The 20,126-nt window shown below is 40.9% G+C and overlaps 1 protein-coding gene across 9 annotated transcripts in view; it reads left to right on the forward strand.

Moving 5' to 3' along the window:
* The first annotated feature begins 340 nt into the window (after positions 1 to 340).
* LOC115201586 (KH domain-containing, RNA-binding, signal transduction-associated protein 2) overlaps positions 341 to 20,126 on the forward strand; it is a 126,755-nt gene continuing 106,969 nt past the window's right edge. For 8 of the 9 annotated variants that reach the window (XR_003879767.1, XR_003879770.1, XR_003879769.1 and 5 more), the window contains exon 1: positions 613 to 703. Coding sequence is in view for 2 of the 9 variants with exons in the window: in XM_029765349.1 (XP_029621209.1) it covers positions 613 to 703 (91 nt within the window). In the remaining 7 variants the exon portion in view is untranslated. Of the gene's footprint in view, positions 704 to 20,126 lie in introns of all 9 variants that reach the window. The other variant, XM_029765348.1, reaches the window with a different exon arrangement.

A 20,126-nucleotide genomic window follows, 5' to 3' on the forward strand; every position in this document is an offset into this window, starting at 1 on the left:
TTGCATTTCATTCATATTAACAGGTTTATTGTGTTGCCTATCTAACGTCACCGCATTTATGTCCGGTGTAGATCAGTTGGTAGAGCATGGCACTCGCAACGGGAGACCAGTATGGGTAAATATGAAAACGTATGCACTCACTATTGTAAGTCACTCTGGATAAGGGCGTCTGCTAATTGACTCAAATGTGTCTGCTTCTTTCCACACGTGAGAAATGCTCAGCACCAAGGACAGCGGCTGAAGGAAAATATTCGCTGTAGCCTACTACAACAGGGCATTACCATAACAGTGTTGAGATTTGTTGTTTGCGAATAGTCTGTCTCATATGACCAATCGTGTTTCAGAGGGGCGGGGAGCGCCACGCAGTCTCTCTGTAGCTAAGGTGGCTGATTCTCCAGGAGGGAGTGGGATGTGGAGAGATGTGTTTATAGCTCTGAATTTCTTTCAGTTCTCAGTCAAGCATCACGTGTAATTGAAGAGATTACTTACGGATTTTTTTGCGGTAGCCTACCTATAAAGAGAATTACCAAGTGGAAGAGAGACGCGCATTCCGACCCTCATCACTTTTGTCGTCTCACCTGCACAAGCGGTGAACAGGAGAGGTACCTTATCATGGATCAGGAGAAATGCTTACCGGAGCTGATGGCCGAGAAAGATACGCTGGACTCCTCATTTGTTCATGCAATGCGTCTGCTTGCCGAAGGTAACGTGCCATTGTTTTGGCCTGTCTTTATCGCTACAATTATCAATGTGTTGTAGATTATTTTATTGCTTTTGTCTACCAGTTCATTGTGTCCACAGGCATCACATACAGTATGTTGGGAGATGAAGGGGTGGATACCTGTACTGATTAGCTACTGCGTATACAATTACGCACAAGACTGAAAAGTGTGGATTTACTGGTTCAATTGAACCAAAGGTGTGTTAAAATACATTAAAACGAGCTATATAACTTATCTATTCAAATATTCCTTGTTGGTGTTGGTAGTGCCATCCAAGAGAAAATACAAGACACTTTAATCATAGCTTGTGTTACTGGATTTGTAAGGGAGACAGACAGTCAGAGAAACTTTCCCCAATAAAATTCAGCCTCGACCTCAACTCCATTTTACCAAATAGTAGGCTACAAATGTTTCCCCCAAAATTGCCATGCTTGTCACTTCATGTCAGACTATCATTAGCGATCCTCAGATGAAGATAAGACAGGGAATGGTGCGCACACACACGCACGCGCACATACACACACATACACACACAACAATATTTAGAGATTTGACTGTGTGAATAGCAGGTCAGGGTGTTCTTACACCTTGAAAGGGGCGTGGCTTTGTGTTTCTACACAAAGCAAATATGACCTTGGTAGTCCTTTATAGTGGGGCTTCGCCATCCTACATTCCCATCCCTGGACCTGAAATAGCCGAAATATTGCCCCCAAACCATACCCTGGAAGCCAAGCTTTTATGGTTCAGTGATGATGACCGTGAACTTTGGGAGCACAAATTATCTGTTTTAAACTAAATGGAATCAAAGAACATCTACAGAAATATATCGGGAGAGCTTCAGGACTGTATTTTGCTGAGTGGTTTTGACTTCAGTGAAACCGGGCAAGAGGCCAACAATAAAACTATTCAGCTTGTTCAGCTATTTAAAGGTGCACTATGCAGAAATCTCTCTGCCATTTCCTGGTTTCTAAAATGTGAATAGTTTGCATAAATTCAGTTTATTTTACAAAACAAACAACTATAGTGTAGAGAATTATTGTACCATCTAAACCACTGTGAAATACACTACCGTTCAAAAGTTTGGGGTCACTTAGAAATGTCCTTGTTTTTGAAAGAAAAGCTATTGTTTTGTCAAAACAAACAACTATAGTGTAGAGAATTATTGTACCATCTAAACCACTGTGAAATACACTACCGTTCAAAAGTTTGGGGTCACTTAGAAATGTCCTTGTTTTTGAAAGAAAAGCTATTGTTTTGTCAAAACAAACAACTATAGTGTAGAGAATTATTGTACCATCTAAACCACTGTGAAATACACTACCGTTCAAAAGTTTGGGGTCACTTAGAAATGTCCTTGTTTTTGAAAGAAAAGCTATTGTTTTGTCCAAAAATAACATCAAATTGATCAGAAATACAGTGTAGACATTGTTAATGTTGTAAATGACTATTGTAGATGGAAACGGTAGATTTTTTATGGAATATCTAAATAGGTGTACAGAGGCCCATTATCAACAACCATCACTCCTGTGTTCCAATGGCACGTTGTGTTAGCTAATCCAAGTTTATCATTTTAAAAGGCTAATTGATCATTACAAAACCCTTTTGCAATTATGTTAGCACAGCTGAAAACTGTTGTTCTGATTAAAGAAGCAATAAAACTGGCCTTCTTTAGACTAGTTGAGTATCTGGAGCATCAGCATTTGTGGGTTTGATTACAGGCTCAAAATGGCCAGAAACAAATAACTTTCTTCTGAAACTCATCAGTCTATTCTTGTTCTGAGAAATTAAGGCTATTCCATGCAAGAAATTGCTAAAAAACTGAAGATGTCGTACAACGCTGTGTACTACTCCCTTCACAGAACAGCGCAAACTGGCTCCAACCAGAATAGAGTAAGTACATTAGAGTGTCTAAGTACATTAGAGTGTCTAGTTTGAGAAACAGACGCCTCACAAGCCATCAACTGGCAGCTTCATTAAATTGTACTCGCAAAACACCATTCTCAACGTCAACAGTGAAGAGGCAACTCCGGGATGCTGGTCTTCATTTTTAAGTAACCCCAAACTTTTGAATGGTAGTGTATATTTTCAATAACCAAACAAATTGTATTTTCAGCTGTTTGAAGCTGGATTACAAAACCAAAAGTAAAAGACGCAAAAACAAAACTTAAGAACGGAAGCATAGTAATAGCGCATATAGAACAGATCTTCCGCTTTGTATACTTGCTTTCAATGAGAATGACAGATCTACAACTGACATTTCTATGTGAATTTGTCAGGTCACCCCAAAAAGTTACATATTGCAGCTTTAATCAGACAAAAAAGTTGATGTAATTTAGAAGACCTCTAAGCCATGTGTCATTACTGGCTTTAAAAAAGGTTATGCCCCAGTTAACCATGGTACAAAAGTGCTATTACCTCCACTGCTACCACTGTACCAGCAAGCTGCCGCTGCTATAACTGTACCACACCGTAACCACAGCTGCCAATACGACTGAAATTATACCAATGATATCACCAATACTGTCACGGATCCCTCCATAACTTTCATTACGCACACCTGTCCCCTATTCCCACTGATTAGTACTTGTATAAGTGTGCCCTTTGGTTTCCATTGGGCTGTCGACTATTGTTACAATGTCCGTTGGTGCGTGTGAGTACCTGTGCTGTGTGTTTTGGGCTTTCGTGCCCTTGTGGATTGTGCAGATGATTACGGGTCTCGTCCCGTGTGATAATCATTGTGCGCGTGTGTTATTTATTCGAGGTTCTCCTCGCTCTTTTGTTTTGGGTTTCAACCCTGTGTTTTGTATAGTGTTTATTTGGTCTTCGTCCCCGTGCCTTTACACGGCACGCCGTAATTTGGGTGCAATAAAAAACCCTATTACGCATTCCTGCATCTGTCTCCCGATCATTCATACCAACGTGACATATACCTCTTCAGTTATATGTTTTCCTTGCGTTTGTGTAGTTTATGCATTACGAGTATGTGTACATCATGTACATCACTGCACATTTAAAACAAATGCATGCCTAGTCGGAATAATCTATGGGAATTTGTATATTAGACTAGCTATTACTAATGTCTGAAGGGAAGAAAAAAGTCCATATGTGTGTGTAAATTCCTCCTTCCCATTAACTGGTAGAAATAATTAGCCGGTGATAATCTACATGGTTGATTGAGATGATATCTCTTCCCAAGTTGAAGTAATTGAAGGATTTCCACAAGGGTTCTAATCAGTAATTTTCATGGAGGCACCAGTGAAATTAATTAAATTGGCAATTGACATTTGTCTTAAGGTGCATGTGATAAGAGTATATCTCATCATAATGTTTTAAAAGTTTTACTCAAAGGGATATAGACATTTAGGGCTATTTGCTGGTGGAGTTGTTGCATAGAGCACAGGGTTGGTTTTGTTGTGCGTGTCAGGTAGTGGTAGATACTAGTGTCCTACAGATGAGAATGCTGTTGGTTATCTGCCATGTATGTAAGATGTCTTTTCACCTGGACTAGTTTTTTATCAATGCTCACCAGTATTCTTCAGTATAGTCATAGATCTTGTGTGGTATGCTTGTACTGTATCTGTAGGCCAGAGCCTTTGAGAAAATAAGCACTCACATTGAGAGAGCCAGTGTGCATTGTCAATTTCACATTCTCAGGCAAGAGGTCGCATACCTCTCACTGAAGCAGTAAGTGTTTCTATGTTCTTAGCAGAGGACCTGGGGATAGTGTGGCGAGTTATAGTGTATTGAGTTCACAGGAGGCTGGTGATGGGAGGAGGGCTCTTAATAATGTCTGGAATGGAGTGAATCGAGGGGTATCAAACACTTGGAAACCTTGGTGCATTTACAGTGGATGGCTGGCCTGGCATTCAACCGTTTGTGCCCCTATAGACGATGACAAACATAGTGAACCTCAATTACTTAAGGTGTATTATAAACTGGTTCATGACGCACTACTGGCATTTCTGTGAATGAATAATACCAAGTTAGTATTAATTACTGCATATTAGCATGCACTGTGTGTAGTTCTACACTATTATACATGTTTACAGTTATATGCATCATGCCAGGAGCTGCCATTCCCTCTTGTTTGGTGGTCAATGTTTGAAAGAGGTGTGGGAAAAGGTATCATGGAATTCTTACATTTTAGTAATTTAGCAGACACTCCTATCCAGAGCGACTTGTGAGTGCATACATTTTTGTACTTCCCCCCATATTGGTCCCCCATGGGAATCGAACCCAAAACCGTGGCATTGTAAGTGCCATGCTCTACCAACTGAGCCACACAGAACAACAAATTAAAGTACATACAGTGCATTCGGAAAGTATTCAGACCCCTTGACTTTTTCCACATTTGAGAAAATTGTCATCAATCTACACACAATACCCCATAATGACTAAGAAAAAACAGGTTTTTAGACATTTTTGCAAATGTATAAAAAAAAGAAGGAAATATCACATTTACATAAGTATTAAGACCCTTTACTCAGTACTTTGTTGAAGCACCTTTGGCAGCGATTACAGCCTTGAGTCTTCTTGGGTATGACGCTACAAGCTTGTATTTGGGGAGTTTCTCCCATTCTTCTCTGCAGATCCTCTCATGCTCTGTCAGGTTGGATGGGGAGTGTCGCTACACAGCTATTTTCAGGTCTCTCCAGAGATGTTCGATCGGGTTCAAGTCCGGGCTCTGGCTGGGCCACTCAAGGACATTCAGAAACTTGTCCTGAAGCCATTCCTGCATTGTCTTGGCTGTGTGCTTAGGGTCATTGTCCTGTTGGAAGGTGAACCTTGGCCACAATCTGAGGTCCTGAGCGCTTTGGAGCAGATTATCATCAAGGACCTCTCTGTACTTTGCTCTGTTAATCTTTGCCTCGATCCTGACTAGTCTCCCAGTCCCTTCCATTGAAAAACATCCCCACAGCATGATGCTGCCACAACCATGGTTCACAGTAGGGATGGTGCCAGCTTTCCTCCAGACGTGACGCTTGGCATTCAGACCAAAGTGTTCAATCTTGGTTTCATCAGACCAGAGAATCTTGTTTCTCATGGTATGAGAGTCCTTTAGGTGCCTTTTGGCAAACTCCAAACGGGTTGTCATGTGCCTTTTACTGAGGAGTTGCTTCCGTCTTGTCACTCTACCATAAAGGCCCTGATTGGTAGAGTGCTGCGGAGATGGTTGTCCTTCTGGAAGGTTCTCCCATCTCCACAGAGAAACTCTAGAGCTCTGACAGAGTGACCAGCGGGTTATTGGTCACCTCCCTGACCAAGGCCCTGCTCCCCCGAATTCTCAGTTTGGCCAAGCGGCCAGCTCTAGGAAGTGTCTTAGTGGTTCCAAACGTTTTCCATTTAAGAATGAGGCCACTGTGTTCTTGGGGACCTTCAATGCTGCATACATTTTTTTGGTACCCTTCCCAGATCAGTGCCTCCATACAATCCTGTCTCAGAGCTCTAAGGACAATTCCTTCGACCTCATGGCTTGGTTTTTGGTCTGACATGCACTGTCAACTGTTAGACCTTCTATAGACAGGTGTGTGCCTTTCCAAATCATGTCCAATCAATAGAATTGACCACAGGTGCACTCCAATTAAGTTGTAGAAACATCTCAAGGATGATCAATGGAAACAGGTTGCACCAAATCTCCATTTCGAGTCTCATTTTCGCTTTGTCATTATGGGGTATTGTGTGGAGATTGATTAGGAAAAATTTAAGGCTGTAACGTAACAATATGTGGAAAAAAGGAAGGGTTCTGAATACTTTCCGAATGCACTGAAGACCTTTATAGTAACTACCGTATAGGAAATGAGTCAGGATCATTGTGAAATATGTCATTACAAACACTTTGATGTTTCATCTGACTCATGACATCAAGGCATGTAATGGCAGAGAGAAATAGACAACCGCACCTTCAGAAAAATGGAGAACAGTCTGAAAGTGATGGATATTGTTGCTAATTTTGGATGTGCATTTTTCAGGATTAGGCATATAAACCAAAAATCATTGGCATCCTGTCATCTGAGTGCTAGTATTCTGCATTTCTGGGTGACTATTTTGTTTCTGGGAAAATGAAGGTGCAGCTTACCATTAGCCAATAATTATTCGACAACATTTGTATCAGTTGAGGTATTAGCTGAATAATTCACTGTAATATTATCACCAGTCAATTGAACGTGATAGCCAAGGAAATTATTGTAAGATACACCTCTAATGTTAAAGAGCACACATCATCTTTACATAAAACATTTTTAAAAATGGCATTATGGGTTTTGAACATAAACTCATCTTCTTGTCACGACTTTAGTATGCTAATGTTTCAAGTAATAGTCTACTTCTACCTGAGCTGTATGCGCAGTAAACGCTGTAGTATGAGAAGTTGTATAGCGCATGCATGTTCATTTCCTCTGATCTGTAGCTAACTGCTTCTGGAAGAAAACTGTACCTGGAGACAGTTGCTGCTCCATTTGGTGGACAATATATTATGGATTTAACGGGTGACAAGGAGTTATGATAGTCTGTTAAATATTCTGTATTTTGTTTAATTTAGTTTATATGTGCAGTGAAGATTAATCATTATGTCCAGTGATACAATCCAGAAATTTCATAATGCAGCATATTTTAGCAAACCATGAAGAATAATGATCATGTTTTGGGCCAAATTCATTTTCAGGTCCATGATTGTATAGAATGAGTCAGTGGCACAATTACAATCACCCCCCCCCCCAAAAAAAATAAATAAAATAAACTGTATGTGAGCTGTGAGTCACACCAGCATCATGTTGCCAATGGAAATGGTTAATGAGTGTCATTTGTAACTATAGGCTAGATGAAAATGAAATGAATAAGATTCCTCAGTAGTTGATTCACATTTGTACAACCGCAAATACTGTAGGGGAATCACAACACCTGCCTCTCCAAAAGCAACAACAACACCCCAGACAGACCCAGCCATCATTGTCGTCATAAGATGTCTTGAGATGTCTTAAGACATACATTTGAGACATCTTGAGACATTTTGAGACATAAAGCCTTGAAGATGTTTCTTAAGTTGTCTCAAGATGTCTTCACAAATATGTCTTAACCTTTTACCTCAGTGGGCTAAGTCAAGGTCAAACAGTGTTTCTTGGTAGTCTTAAACAAATCCACTTTGAAACAAAAGTATACACCTCACACACATGGTTATGGGCTTAACAGAAAAAGACATCAGATATAGAGTTGAAATGTATTACATTTTGAGTTTGCATTACAATATTATACTTTATATACATCACAGAAGACTGAAATATAACAAAACCGTTTGACATAGAAACAGGATTTTCAGGAGGTTTTTGGAAATAATATTTAGTAATTATGAAATTATGAAAAATGTTAGTAACGTTCTACCCAAGTGTCCACTAGAGGGTGATTTGGTCATTTGACTGCAAGAAAGGTCTACAAGTAGACTCAGCGAAAATACGTTTCCACAAGCAGCACCACAGATATTGAGGTGAGCGAGTGGCAAGACTTTGTTCTCACACAGTCCCACACAGTATCTGTGCATGTGCACAAATTCGCGTCACGCTATTTCAGCATGGTTGCCAGGGCACTAAAACAGAGGAGAAGTTGAGCCTTGTGATTCAACGCTCTTAGTTTTTGTGGAAATTGACCCACTGTGATGTTTACTTTCTGCATCTATGTCATATCGCTGAGTCTACCTTTAAGACCTGTCTCAAGCCATGGTGAGGGTTCCCTTCTTTTCCAGTTCCTCTGTGGCACTAGTGAGAGACCTTGAGCCACATTTACTGTAAATCTAGGCAAAAAAACTGTTAAAATGTTGTATTTAGACTAGAGAATCAGTCAATTATCATTTCCCCCTCATATAAATACAAGGTGTGCAATCCCCGACCTAACTGGGAATTTGAAATTTGACCATTGGTTGTATAGCCTGCAGATATGGAGAATACCTTGGCCTTTAATTTGAACATAAAAAAGTATAACATTTGTAAATGATCTCCATGGATTGAAGTAATCATTTGGAAATGGCACATGCTTAAGGGCATTTGAGCTGTCTGCTTATATTTGTATCTTGCATATTTTACCGACCACGTATCGATCCCAGGTCATTCACTCAAAACCGCATTATCTTACTGTTATCCCACTGGGAGCTAGCACAAGATTTCAGGTCGTAGGTAAGGTCAGGGTTTTTTTCTGGATCAAAATGGGGCTTAGGTGGTGGGCATGGGGGTAGTGGCTAATGATGCGGTTGCCGACCAAACATTTTAGAGGCCCTCCTGTTGGCCGAGAGTGACAAAATGTTGCTTTTTTAAAGCTAATGTCCTGCAATTCAGTATATTTTGCCACGTTGCTGAGATAAAATTGAGAAAAATGTGCAGTTTTAAAGCACATTTCCTGCAATTCTACACATTTTGCCATGGCTTATGTTGTCTGAGTTACTCGAACATTAAAACAAAATCAATGGGGGACCCAGGCCATAACAAAAGCAATCCTTAGATTCTCCATGACTATCTACCTTTTATTTTGGTGATTGTTTTGTTCATATATGATCTTATTTAAAAAATATATAGGTCCATTATCCTTTCTACATACTTTATGTATTACTCTTTAAAAAAAAAATTCTGTTTGGACATAGGTGGCCCGAAAAAACACTTAGGTGGCCTGCCTGCCCAAAACTATTCTGTGCAGAAAAAACCCTGAAGGTTACTTTTCACTAGGACTGCTGCGGTGACCATATTACCGCCACACTGGTGGTCACGAGTCATGAAGGCAGTCAAATTCCATGTGACCGTTAAGTCACGGTAATTAAACTTCTCCAAGCTCTGATGATGCTGATGGTCATTAGTAGCCTACCAAACTTGCAAACCCTCTAATCACTCTGACATCAATGCAAAAGTAATCGAAAATCAAATCAAACACTGAGAGCCCATGAGCTCATGTTGCACAACATTTCTATAGGCCAAGAGAAAACAGAGTGATTGCCTCTATTAAAAAGAGGAGGATCACATGAGTTTTCTATAGGCTAGGCCTACTATGTTTATTTCTCAACTTTCCTAATATTAAGCACATTGCTTATCTTTACAACAGGAGTATAGCCTACCTGGCTGGTGTGAAAATGAACCACAGTAAAAGCATCCTCCATTCTCTGTTTAAGTGCATAGATGACATGTATTTTTTCCCCTGCCCCTGCTTCGAGACAGGTGCATAATAATGGTCCATTCTAAATCCAAACTTATTTCACACATATATTATTTAGTATATGTAAAGACAAGATTAAATCAAGAAGAGTGTGATGGGTGAGAATATTAGCCTATCGCTTGTGAATTATATATTTATCCCTTGTGAATGATGCCCAGCATAAGGCAAGAAACAATGTATTTTTTGTGTGACTTTTTTAATCATAGTAGCACATCTCATGTAGCCTTGCCTATAGGTCTATATGTTTTGATAAGGTTTATAACTAAAGTGGCCAAATAACTTCTTAAAAAGGGGTGTAGAGCCTAACTGGCATACATAAGCAGCGCATGAGTTTCAAGTTTGGGGAAGATCATTTTCACCATAACAATGCACCTTTATAATAAAAGCATTACATGCATAATTGCATTTGCAGTCACTTTTGATAATGGTGTTTTCCCGCTAATGGAAAACTGCAGTGTGCGCATTTCTGTGCTTATAATGTGAAGAAATAGCCTAATAGTTTATCAAATTTTAAAAGCTCAACGTTGTGATCAGTTTGTCAGCCTCATAGCGTAAAAAAGTTTTTTTGAATGTAGTGGTTGTATTAATTTGTAACATTTGTTTCTCGCATAGAATAGAATAGATCAACTTTTGTACTATGGGGATAGTAGATTGACATAGGCTAGCACTTTTGCTGTTCGTTAGACCTACTCATCTTGTGGGCTGATGAAAAGGATGCGCGCTGTTGCGTCCCTGAAGTGTCTGTCTTCACTTGTAGCTTGTGAGAAAGACCCAATCACGTGATGGAGAGCCATATGAGTGAGAGGTGCTTCAGGGCACGCAGCACACAGCACTCAGGGAGAAGGGAACAACAGCCACTGGCCGCAAAAGGCATGGATTTTTTGGGGGTGCATTACGGCCACACAGGGGATGCCGCCAGGAAATTCGAGGCATTATCAAGTGCTTGTCAAATTGTGAATGAGAGACTGATGAAGAGTGTACAGCCTGCCTTCAACCAACTTTTTCAAATCATCATTAGAGTTGCATCATTCAGCCTTTGAATGTATTAAAAATCAAAACATATTGGCCAACGTTTGTAGAACAACTAAAGTTTGATTAATAACTCTAAATTAAGCATATAGGAGTACCTATTTATTTGTTAACCACTCAACATAGAATAGCAGCATGTTCACACTCCCTCAAATTGTTTGGAGAAAATATCCTTTCTATTTTATTCAGCTTTGTTCAACTGTATTCTTCATACTATAAAGTAATGTAAAAGATGCCATGGAATTCTAACCAAATCTTGTCTGCTAAATGAACAAGTGCAGCCTACAACTCAGAGTATGCTATTCTGTTCTTCTGAAATAGACTACATTTTCTTCATGTCATCTTTCTTTAGAAATGTCTAAAATAAATAATGATTGCTTGACAATCACCGGCTGACGAAATTACGTGACTGCCACAGCGTTACTCATCACACAGGTGTAGTTCATCGAACCACCTCCGCCACACTTCCTTACCTGAAAATATAGTATAGTAGATATTGGATATTGTCCATTGAAGCATGTCTCATGTTACACATAGTGTTGCACCTGTTGACGTGTGTAGCCTGTTGTTGAGAGGAAAAGTGTTTTTGGTCCAGAGCTAAATATTGGAGGTCATAAGTGTTTCTGTTGTTTTCTTCTCTGCTACATGATAATGGTTGTACCAGATATTCATCAGGCCAGGAAGATGGATGTGTTCCTGCGCTGTTAAATAAATTATACAGCCATAATGATAGAAGCAGGCACACTGAAATCACACAGGAAATCTGATCAATGGTGATGACAAACTCCCTGGATGTCCTTCCTACAGAAAGTAAAACACTTCATGATCGAATCACTGTCCCTTTTGATATACAATACATGTACTGTATGATATATGAATGAATGGGAGGTGAATGGGAGGTACATGAGACAATACTACCTCTACCTCTCCAATTGTTCAGAAAAGTTATGTTTAGACCAAGATCCCCAAGCAAAGCATAATGCCTGAAATAATTCAATACATTGACTATGCCTGAAAGGCAATCTGTATCATGCCGTCACACAGTAGATGTACACTCTTAGAAAAAAAGGTTGCAAAAGGGTTCTTCGGCTGTCCCCATTGGGGAACCCTTTTTGGTTCCAGGGAAAACCATTATTGGTTCCACGTAGAACCCTTTTGGGTTCCATGTAGAACCTTCTGTGGAAATGGTCCTACATGGGACCCAAAAGGGTTCTACCTGGAACCCTATTAGATTCTAGATAGCACCTTTTTTTTCGATGAGTGTATGACATTTTAACATCGATATGTGAAGTTGCTGAAGTCAATTCACAGCAACTGAAAGCCTAAGTATGTGGATTTGAGGTTAACAATAGTGTTTGCTGAAAGCAGTGACTGAGTGTGCAGACTACACAATTAAGATAATTATTAATTTTGGGAGATTCTTTATCCTCTGGAAAGCTAATAAACGGGAGACCACAATGGACAGGTTCACAATTAGATGTTTCCAATAGGAAAAATATGAGGAGCATATGCATAACCATGGTAGCAATTAAAAGGGAACAATTAGAAGATTATGGGGAAATTCTCAGAACAAAGGTGAGGACGCAACAGTTCACCTGAAACAAGACTGAATTTATGTGCATTTTACTGTACTTTCTGCAGCCATTTGTCGATAACTAAATCTGTAAATACTCTGGATATATTCAGTAACATTACAAGAATATTCATCCAAAATTTGGGGCAGACACAACAATTACAAGGGCTTGAGCAAGTGGTCTAACGGTAAACATAAGCTCATTCTGTTCAGAACAATCCAGAACAATCCTGTGTATGATCATTGTAACTGTGCATAAAACATAGTTATCATGAACATTGATTCTGTAAATTACATTTGTTTTATAATATGGAAATGTGAAGTGCACATTTGGGCTAAACGGGTGTGTAGTGTGCATGTGAGTTTAAAGGGCTACAGCACTTAGGGAAAGCAAATTGGCTTGTCCCAGTAGTGACCCAGTAGAGTTGTAGTGACATGTTTGGGGGATTTAGAAATATCTATTATTTTGAAAGCTAGAAAGTAAACAAAAGTATTTCATATGTTGTATAAATTTATAAAACAAAGAAGGCTATTTTTTTTCACTAGTATAATGTCTGTCCCTCAGTTTTATGTCATTGGTGTTACCACCTTGAAAATCAGGAAGTACAAAGATATACAAGAACCTTTGTCTACTCCCGCTCCTCCTCTCTGGCGCTCGTTGTCGCCAGTTTACTCATTATTACGCACACCTGTCACCATCGTTACGCGCACCTGCGCCTCATGAGACTCACCTGGACTCCATCACCTCCTTGATTATCTTCCCTATATCTGTCACTCCCTTTGGTTCTTTCCTCAGGTGTTATTGTTTCTGTTTCTGTGTTTCATGTCTGTACGCTGCTTGTGTTTGTTTTGTTCCATGTTAGTTTATTTATTATTACATTCACTCCCCGTACTTGCTTCCCGACTCTTAGCGTACACGTTACAAGCTTGAACATTTCCTCCAGTGGCAAACTGTTATGGGGGCGGGGTCTTTATTGAATACAGTTATTAGCTAATCACACCCTTTTAGTATGTCACAGATTTGAGGATTCCATTGATAACTTGTTGCGTCTAAATTCGAAGTGTCATTGGTGATACTCAATTTAAATGAAGGGAAAATACATTGTGAACAAAATTATTAATCATATAACTTAAATAATAGATTTTTAAAGGGTTAATGACATTAGATTTGAGCATCTGTGACCTCCATTTAAGAAAATCCTAAATTACCTCAAATGTGTCATTGGTGTTACCATCATTGGTGTTACTACTACTGGTGGCACAATGTTATCATAATGGTAAAAATAATTAAGTCATTAAGCGAACATATTTAGATGTACCAAAATACACTTTACATTTTTTTAAAATAATGAATCCCTTTTTTCCAAAATGCCATGCCCCAAATGCCACTGCAATTCAATAACGACCCGTAGACAATGTTGTTCTAATGGTACTGCATCTATCCCACACAATAACTTAGCACGTAAATCTAACTGACTAACATAATTAATTGCGGCAAATTGGGTTCATGAAACACCTAAATAGTGTGCTAATAAAACCCCAGAATATTCCTAATTGCAATTCAGAAAGTCAGTTCCGATTTATTTTTCATATAACATACGCTTTTATCCAAAGCGGCTTGCAGTCATGAGTGCAAAAAGCTTTTCACATGGGTGGCCCTTGGAATCAAACCCACCGTCCTGGTATTGCATGCGCCATGCTCTACCAACTGAGCCGTAAAGGACCACCCAGGACCATCATTGGTCAACAACAGCTCCCTTTGCCAAATTTACGCAAGGCTGTTTCATACGCACAGCGTGGGATCGTACCTGTAAATAATGGCATCCTAATGGTGCTGCATATCTACCCCACCCAATAGCTTAGCACCTACATTTGATTGACAAACATAAGTAATGCTGGACGACCCTTTTTCATTACATTTTAATGTTATTGAATTCGAATTTGGATAGATTGTTATTGCCAGTAGATCAAAAGAGTCCGGTGGACATATATCCATGTTTGATTTCTAACTTCAGTCTATTTCATTTATCTGTCATAAATGTGAATACATGGTTTGGATGAAATTTCAGTTCTGTTTTGTTGAATGGTGAAATGGTGTTGCAGAAGGCTCACGGTGGTTCATTTAGCTGCTGGTGGAGTTGTGAAAGCAGGAAATGAAAGTGTGGCTGTGGCTGTAACCTCACATCTGGCAGGGGTACCACCTGGGATGGTGCTGGGCTGCAGGCTACTTCTAGGTAATACATACGGCTCAGTAACGCAGAGCCCACAGTAGAAATGTCTGCTGTGCAACACAGCAGGTTGTAAGCTTAAATCCCTTAGCATGGTCATTTACCTCCAGCAATATGACAGCTCCATGTTTCCCTCTCATCACTCTCTCAGTGAAGCCCAAGGCAATGGTTCAATGAAGGAATTGTATTAAGATGAAGAAAACAATTAGCTCTTGAGGGAGAGAGTACAATGTAATGCTTAAAGTGGTATATGATATTATATGATTTGTTGCTGTTCTTTGTCATACTTTTTTTTTAAATAAATTTAACTAGGCAAGTCAGTTAAGAACAAATTCTTACTTACAATGACGGCCTACTGGAGAACAGTGGGTTAGCTGCCTTGTTCAGGGGCAGAACAACAGATTTTTTGATCCAGCAACACTTTTGGTTACGGGTCCAACGCTCTGACCGCTAGGCTATATTTATATTTATTTAAGTGTTGTGATGTATTCATATCAAAGCAGGTATAATTTACAATTAAATCCGATCCAATATTGGCACTTACTTTATATGGTATATAATCTATGCTTATCAATCTGCATACCTCTACCTACTTGCAAGGTAAATAAAATGGCCTGTTGAATGATAATGCTTTTTGTAAGACAATGAACATATCAGGAGTTATATCTGAATAGGAGGGATGGAAGGAGAAAGGGAGAGAGGGAAAGAGGGGAACAAGGGAGAGAGGTAACTCACATAAGACACATTTTCCACCCACAATAATGTCAAATGAATTATGCAGTATCTTGTTAATGTTGTACATAACTATTGCATGCACAGGTACAGTAATTCACTCAAGTCACCTTATTGGGGTCACTGAGGTTGCATTTACTGTATACTTTGGCATATTCATTTTGACCATGAATTGCTTCATTTTTGGTTTGGTTATATGTTTTAGTGTGGATTCTTTTGTGAGATAATAAAAACGTATGCGTCAAATTGGGTGACTGCTTTTGGACTTGTTCTGGCTGTGTTTGATGCATTGAGGCTGGTCGGATACCATTCCCTTGGGGTCAACTACATCGATTCAGTAACATGCACAAAGACGTGGCGCCATAATAAAAAATGACCTCCAATAGGTAGGAGGCATCAGAAGGAAGACAGAACACTTTAATATGCAGCACAGTGGAACAGTAAGGTGAACCCTGTCGTCTGAAATAGATATTAGGTTATACATATTCATGATTGGGGAAAGAGATGCTCAGTCAGACACTCACACACATGCCAAATGAGTCACAGTTTTCCCAGTGAACATAGTTAGGATGCTTCAAGTGAGAAGAACTGTCAAACACACTATGTGTTTCCCTTCTGACTGGTTACAGATTAGTGTGTCCAACTGTCAAGCACTGTTTCCTAATACACATGTCAGTACAATGTCCTCAGTTCTAAATTCTAATGGTTAAGAGGAAAATGGTAGATTGGAAATTGAGTAACTATCTGGCCTTTTTTCTGGTTTGGTGATTGGACTTATTATCAACAAAGATTGTCATGTTAATGCAGAATTCTTTTCACATTTGACACATGTAACTGCTGCATATGACCTTGTTTTACAAAAATAACAGTGCAAGGCTTATTTGTTTGTTGCTTTCACATTGTGCTTTAAAAAAGGAATAGATAGGCTACAATACTGTACAATCAGAACTAATCCATATTAGGGTTGCACAATATATTATGATCGATATCGCAATGGTTGTTGGTAAAGTTGTTTTCTATAAAATCATTACGACTCAAGAGAGTGGGTGTGTCACAGCTGTCTTCAGAAATGGACCAAAATGCAGCAGAGTTAGTATTCATCCTTCAATTTAATTAGAACGAACACTATACAAAAACAAAAAAACAAGGAAACTGACAGCCAACAGTCCTGTCAGGTGCAACCACACTAAACAAGAAACAATTACCCACAACCCCAAAGAAAAACACACACTACTATATAGGACTCCCAATCAAAGGCAACTCAACACACCTGCCTTCAATTGGGAGTCCAATCACCAACACAACACTTAACACACACAAAAACCCTGCAACGTCCTGACCAAAACTAATACAATTGCTCCCTCTGCTGGTCAGGACGTGACAGTACCCCCCCCCCCCCCTCAAGGTGCAGACCCCGGAATGCACCTTAACATAAAAAAATCTCCAATACCCCAACAAAACCAATAAACAATAACCCCTAAACAATAAGGGAGGGAAGGGAGAGTGGCTGCCGTCAACGACGGCACTGTGCTACACCCTCCCTCCCCAACCCACCTATCCTGGAGGTGGCTCAGGTGCAGGACGTGGACCTCGCTCCACCTTCGGCGTCGCCCACTTCGGTGGTGCCGATAGCTGCGCCGGGCAGACGGGCCACTCGGGCTGACCCTGGCAGACGGACCACTCTGGCTGGGCCGGAGGACAGGCGGGGCACCCTGGCAGATCTGGGCAGGCGGGCCACTCTGGCAGATCCGGGCAGGCGGGCCACTCGGGCTGAACCGGAGGACAGGCCGGCCACTCGGGCTGGGCCGGAGGACAGGCGGGGCACCCTGGCAGATCCGGGCAGGCGGGCCACTCTGGCAGCTCCAGGCAGACGGGCCACTCGGGCTGGACCGGAGGACAGTCGGGCCACTCTGGCAGACCTGGGCAGTCGGGCCACTCTGGCAGACCCGGACTGGCGGGCGGCTCTGGCGGCTCCTGACTGGCGGGCGGCTCTGGCGACTCCTGACTGGCGGGTGGCTCTGGCGACTCCTGACTGGCGGGCGGCTCTGGCGACTCCTGACTGGCGGGCGGCTCTGGCGACTCCTGACTGGCGGGCGGCTCTGGCGACTCCTGACTGGCGGGCAGCTCTGGCGACTCCTGACTGGCAGGCAGCTCTGGCAGCTCCTGACTGGCAAGGCTGGGCTGAAACACTAGACGCCTGATGCGTGGGGCTGGTACTGGACATGCCAGCCTGGAGACACGCACCTCAGGGCTAGTGCGGGGAGCTGGCCTGGGGCTCCATTCTTGCCCCGCAAAACTGCCCTTGTGCCCCCCCCAAAAAAATTCTTGGGGCTGCCTCTCGAGTTTACTAAACTCTTCCATAGCCCTGGAAACGCTCATCCTTATCTCTGCCCACGTCCATCCTTCCTCCTCGTTCCTCTGCTGCTTGGTCCAAGTTTGGTGGGTAATTCTGTCACAGCTGTCTTCAGAAATGGACCAAAATGCAGTAGAGTTAGTATTCATCCTTCAATTTAATTAGAACGAAGACTACAAAAAAAAAAAAAGGAAACTGACAGCCAACAGTCCTGTCAGGTGCAACCACACTAAACAAGAAACAATTACCCACAACCCCAAAGAAAAACACACACTACTATATAGGACTCCCAATCAAAGGCAACTCAACACACCTACCTTCAATTGGGAGTCCAATCACCAACACAACACTTAACACACACAAAAACCCTGCCACGTCCTGACCAAAACTAATATAATTGCTCCCTCTGCTGGTCAGGACGTGACAGGGTGTCCTTGTGTTTATTGTTGTTAAATTCATAGGCTCTTATTCAATGGTTGTTCAATACAATGGCTCATATTCAATGGTTGTTCAATTCAATGCTCATATTCAATGGTTGTTCAATTCAATGGCTCATATTCAATGGTTGTTCAATTCAATGCTCATATTCAATGGTTGTTCAATTCATAGGTTCATATTCAATGGTTGTTCAATTCATAGGCTCATATTCAATGGTTGTTCAATTCAATGGCTCATATTCAATAGTTGTTCAATTCAATGGCTCATATTCAATGGTTGTTCAATTCAATGGCTCATATTCAATGGTTGTTCAATTCATAGGCTCATATTCAATGGTTGTTCAATTCAATGCTCATATTCAATGGTTGTTCAATTCAATGGCTCATATTCAATGGTTGTTCAATTCAATGGCTCATAGGCAGTTAAAAGCTGTCTTTTTTTGGTGAATAACTTTTTATTTAGATTTGTAATTTTTCTTTTTCAGAGTGGGATTACAGGTACATTTCCTCCCTCTCCACCTGGAAATCATGCTTCCCACCCCACATCCCCCCCTTCCCATCCCAACCAGCAAGAGAATAACTACTCAAACCTGTCTTCACAAAGGCCCGCAGCAGGGTATATAGATTGTCCATGCCCTCTTGCCATCTAAGCATGCCTTTTCAAAGATTTCAATAGTTTGATTTCTGTGCGAGACCTTCCTGCTAGCGGGCTGGGGTCACCTGGCTACTTTACTGCATCCTCCGGAGAAGGCAGGTGTCACCGAGCCAGCCACAGCATATGCAGTCAGCAGATGTTAGGGATTAAAGGGACTAGAGAGGTCTTGGAGCAGTTCACCTGGGGGGTCAGTAAGGAGTCTAAGGGGTACAGAGTGGCAGGTGTATGAGTAAGCGTTCTGATTTCACTTAGCAGTGGGTTGCTACATTCAAATCACTATTCTCCCTGTTCAAGGCTTTTCAACTAGGCCTCTGTACGAGTGTGCAAGTGGAGAGGAGGGGATTTAAAAAAAGAAGAAGAAAAAAATAAATCTGGGTACCTCAGCACAATTTCATTTTTGTGGAAACGATCCTATGTAAGTCCCTGGCACAATAAAACGTTCACAGTGTTTAGAAATAATACTATGGACAAGTCTCACTCCAAAGTAGGAAAGATCTCTAAACCCTATTCAGTTTGATACCCAAAGGTAGTTTATAATTGTGGTGTTTGCTGGAGCCTCAACACTCCTACAACTTGACAGTAGCTTCACTGCATCAAATTCACAACATCATTATTAAGTGGCGTTTTCAAAACGACACTCACTGGAAGTGTCTCATTTTGAGTTCAGTTTAGCTCCTTTATGTGAGACTCAGTTGAAAGGAATGAGATTATGGGAACAAGACAGCACCGGCAGTGTGTTCCAATCCAAAGAATCTCAAAGGGAACCTGTCATGTTTGAAAGAACTATGCAGTTCAATCTGCTGAAAATCTCCCTGAATCAACCAAGTTACTGGGACTTTTCTGTCAGTCTGGGAAAGTCACTATCTGCAATGTCGGATAAATGCGTTCAACTAAATCCTAAGTATTACCAACGTTAAATCCACCCTGAATCCAGCCCTTGGTATCTAGATGTAAAGCAACATCAATATTTTTCAGAGGGCATTGATGACTGTAAAGGATCAAGGACTGATGCAAAATATAAGGATCATTAAGCCAAGATGTTTAATATGCAGGGAAGACATCAAGGAAACCCAACTTCCTTGGGACCAGTAGCTGGAAACAAATTGAACCATAATGAGTTGATTTCTTTACAGCCAGACTCTTGAAATTCCATGTGGTTCCTTCTTCACACGGGGAACTGCATAGCCTGAACTAGAGCCAACATTCCAGACTTT

Source organism: Salmo trutta, chromosome 10 (genome assembly GCF_901001165.1).
Source record: "Salmo trutta chromosome 10, fSalTru1.1, whole genome shotgun sequence".
Taxonomy (NCBI): Eukaryota; Metazoa; Chordata; class Actinopteri; order Salmoniformes; family Salmonidae; genus Salmo; species Salmo trutta.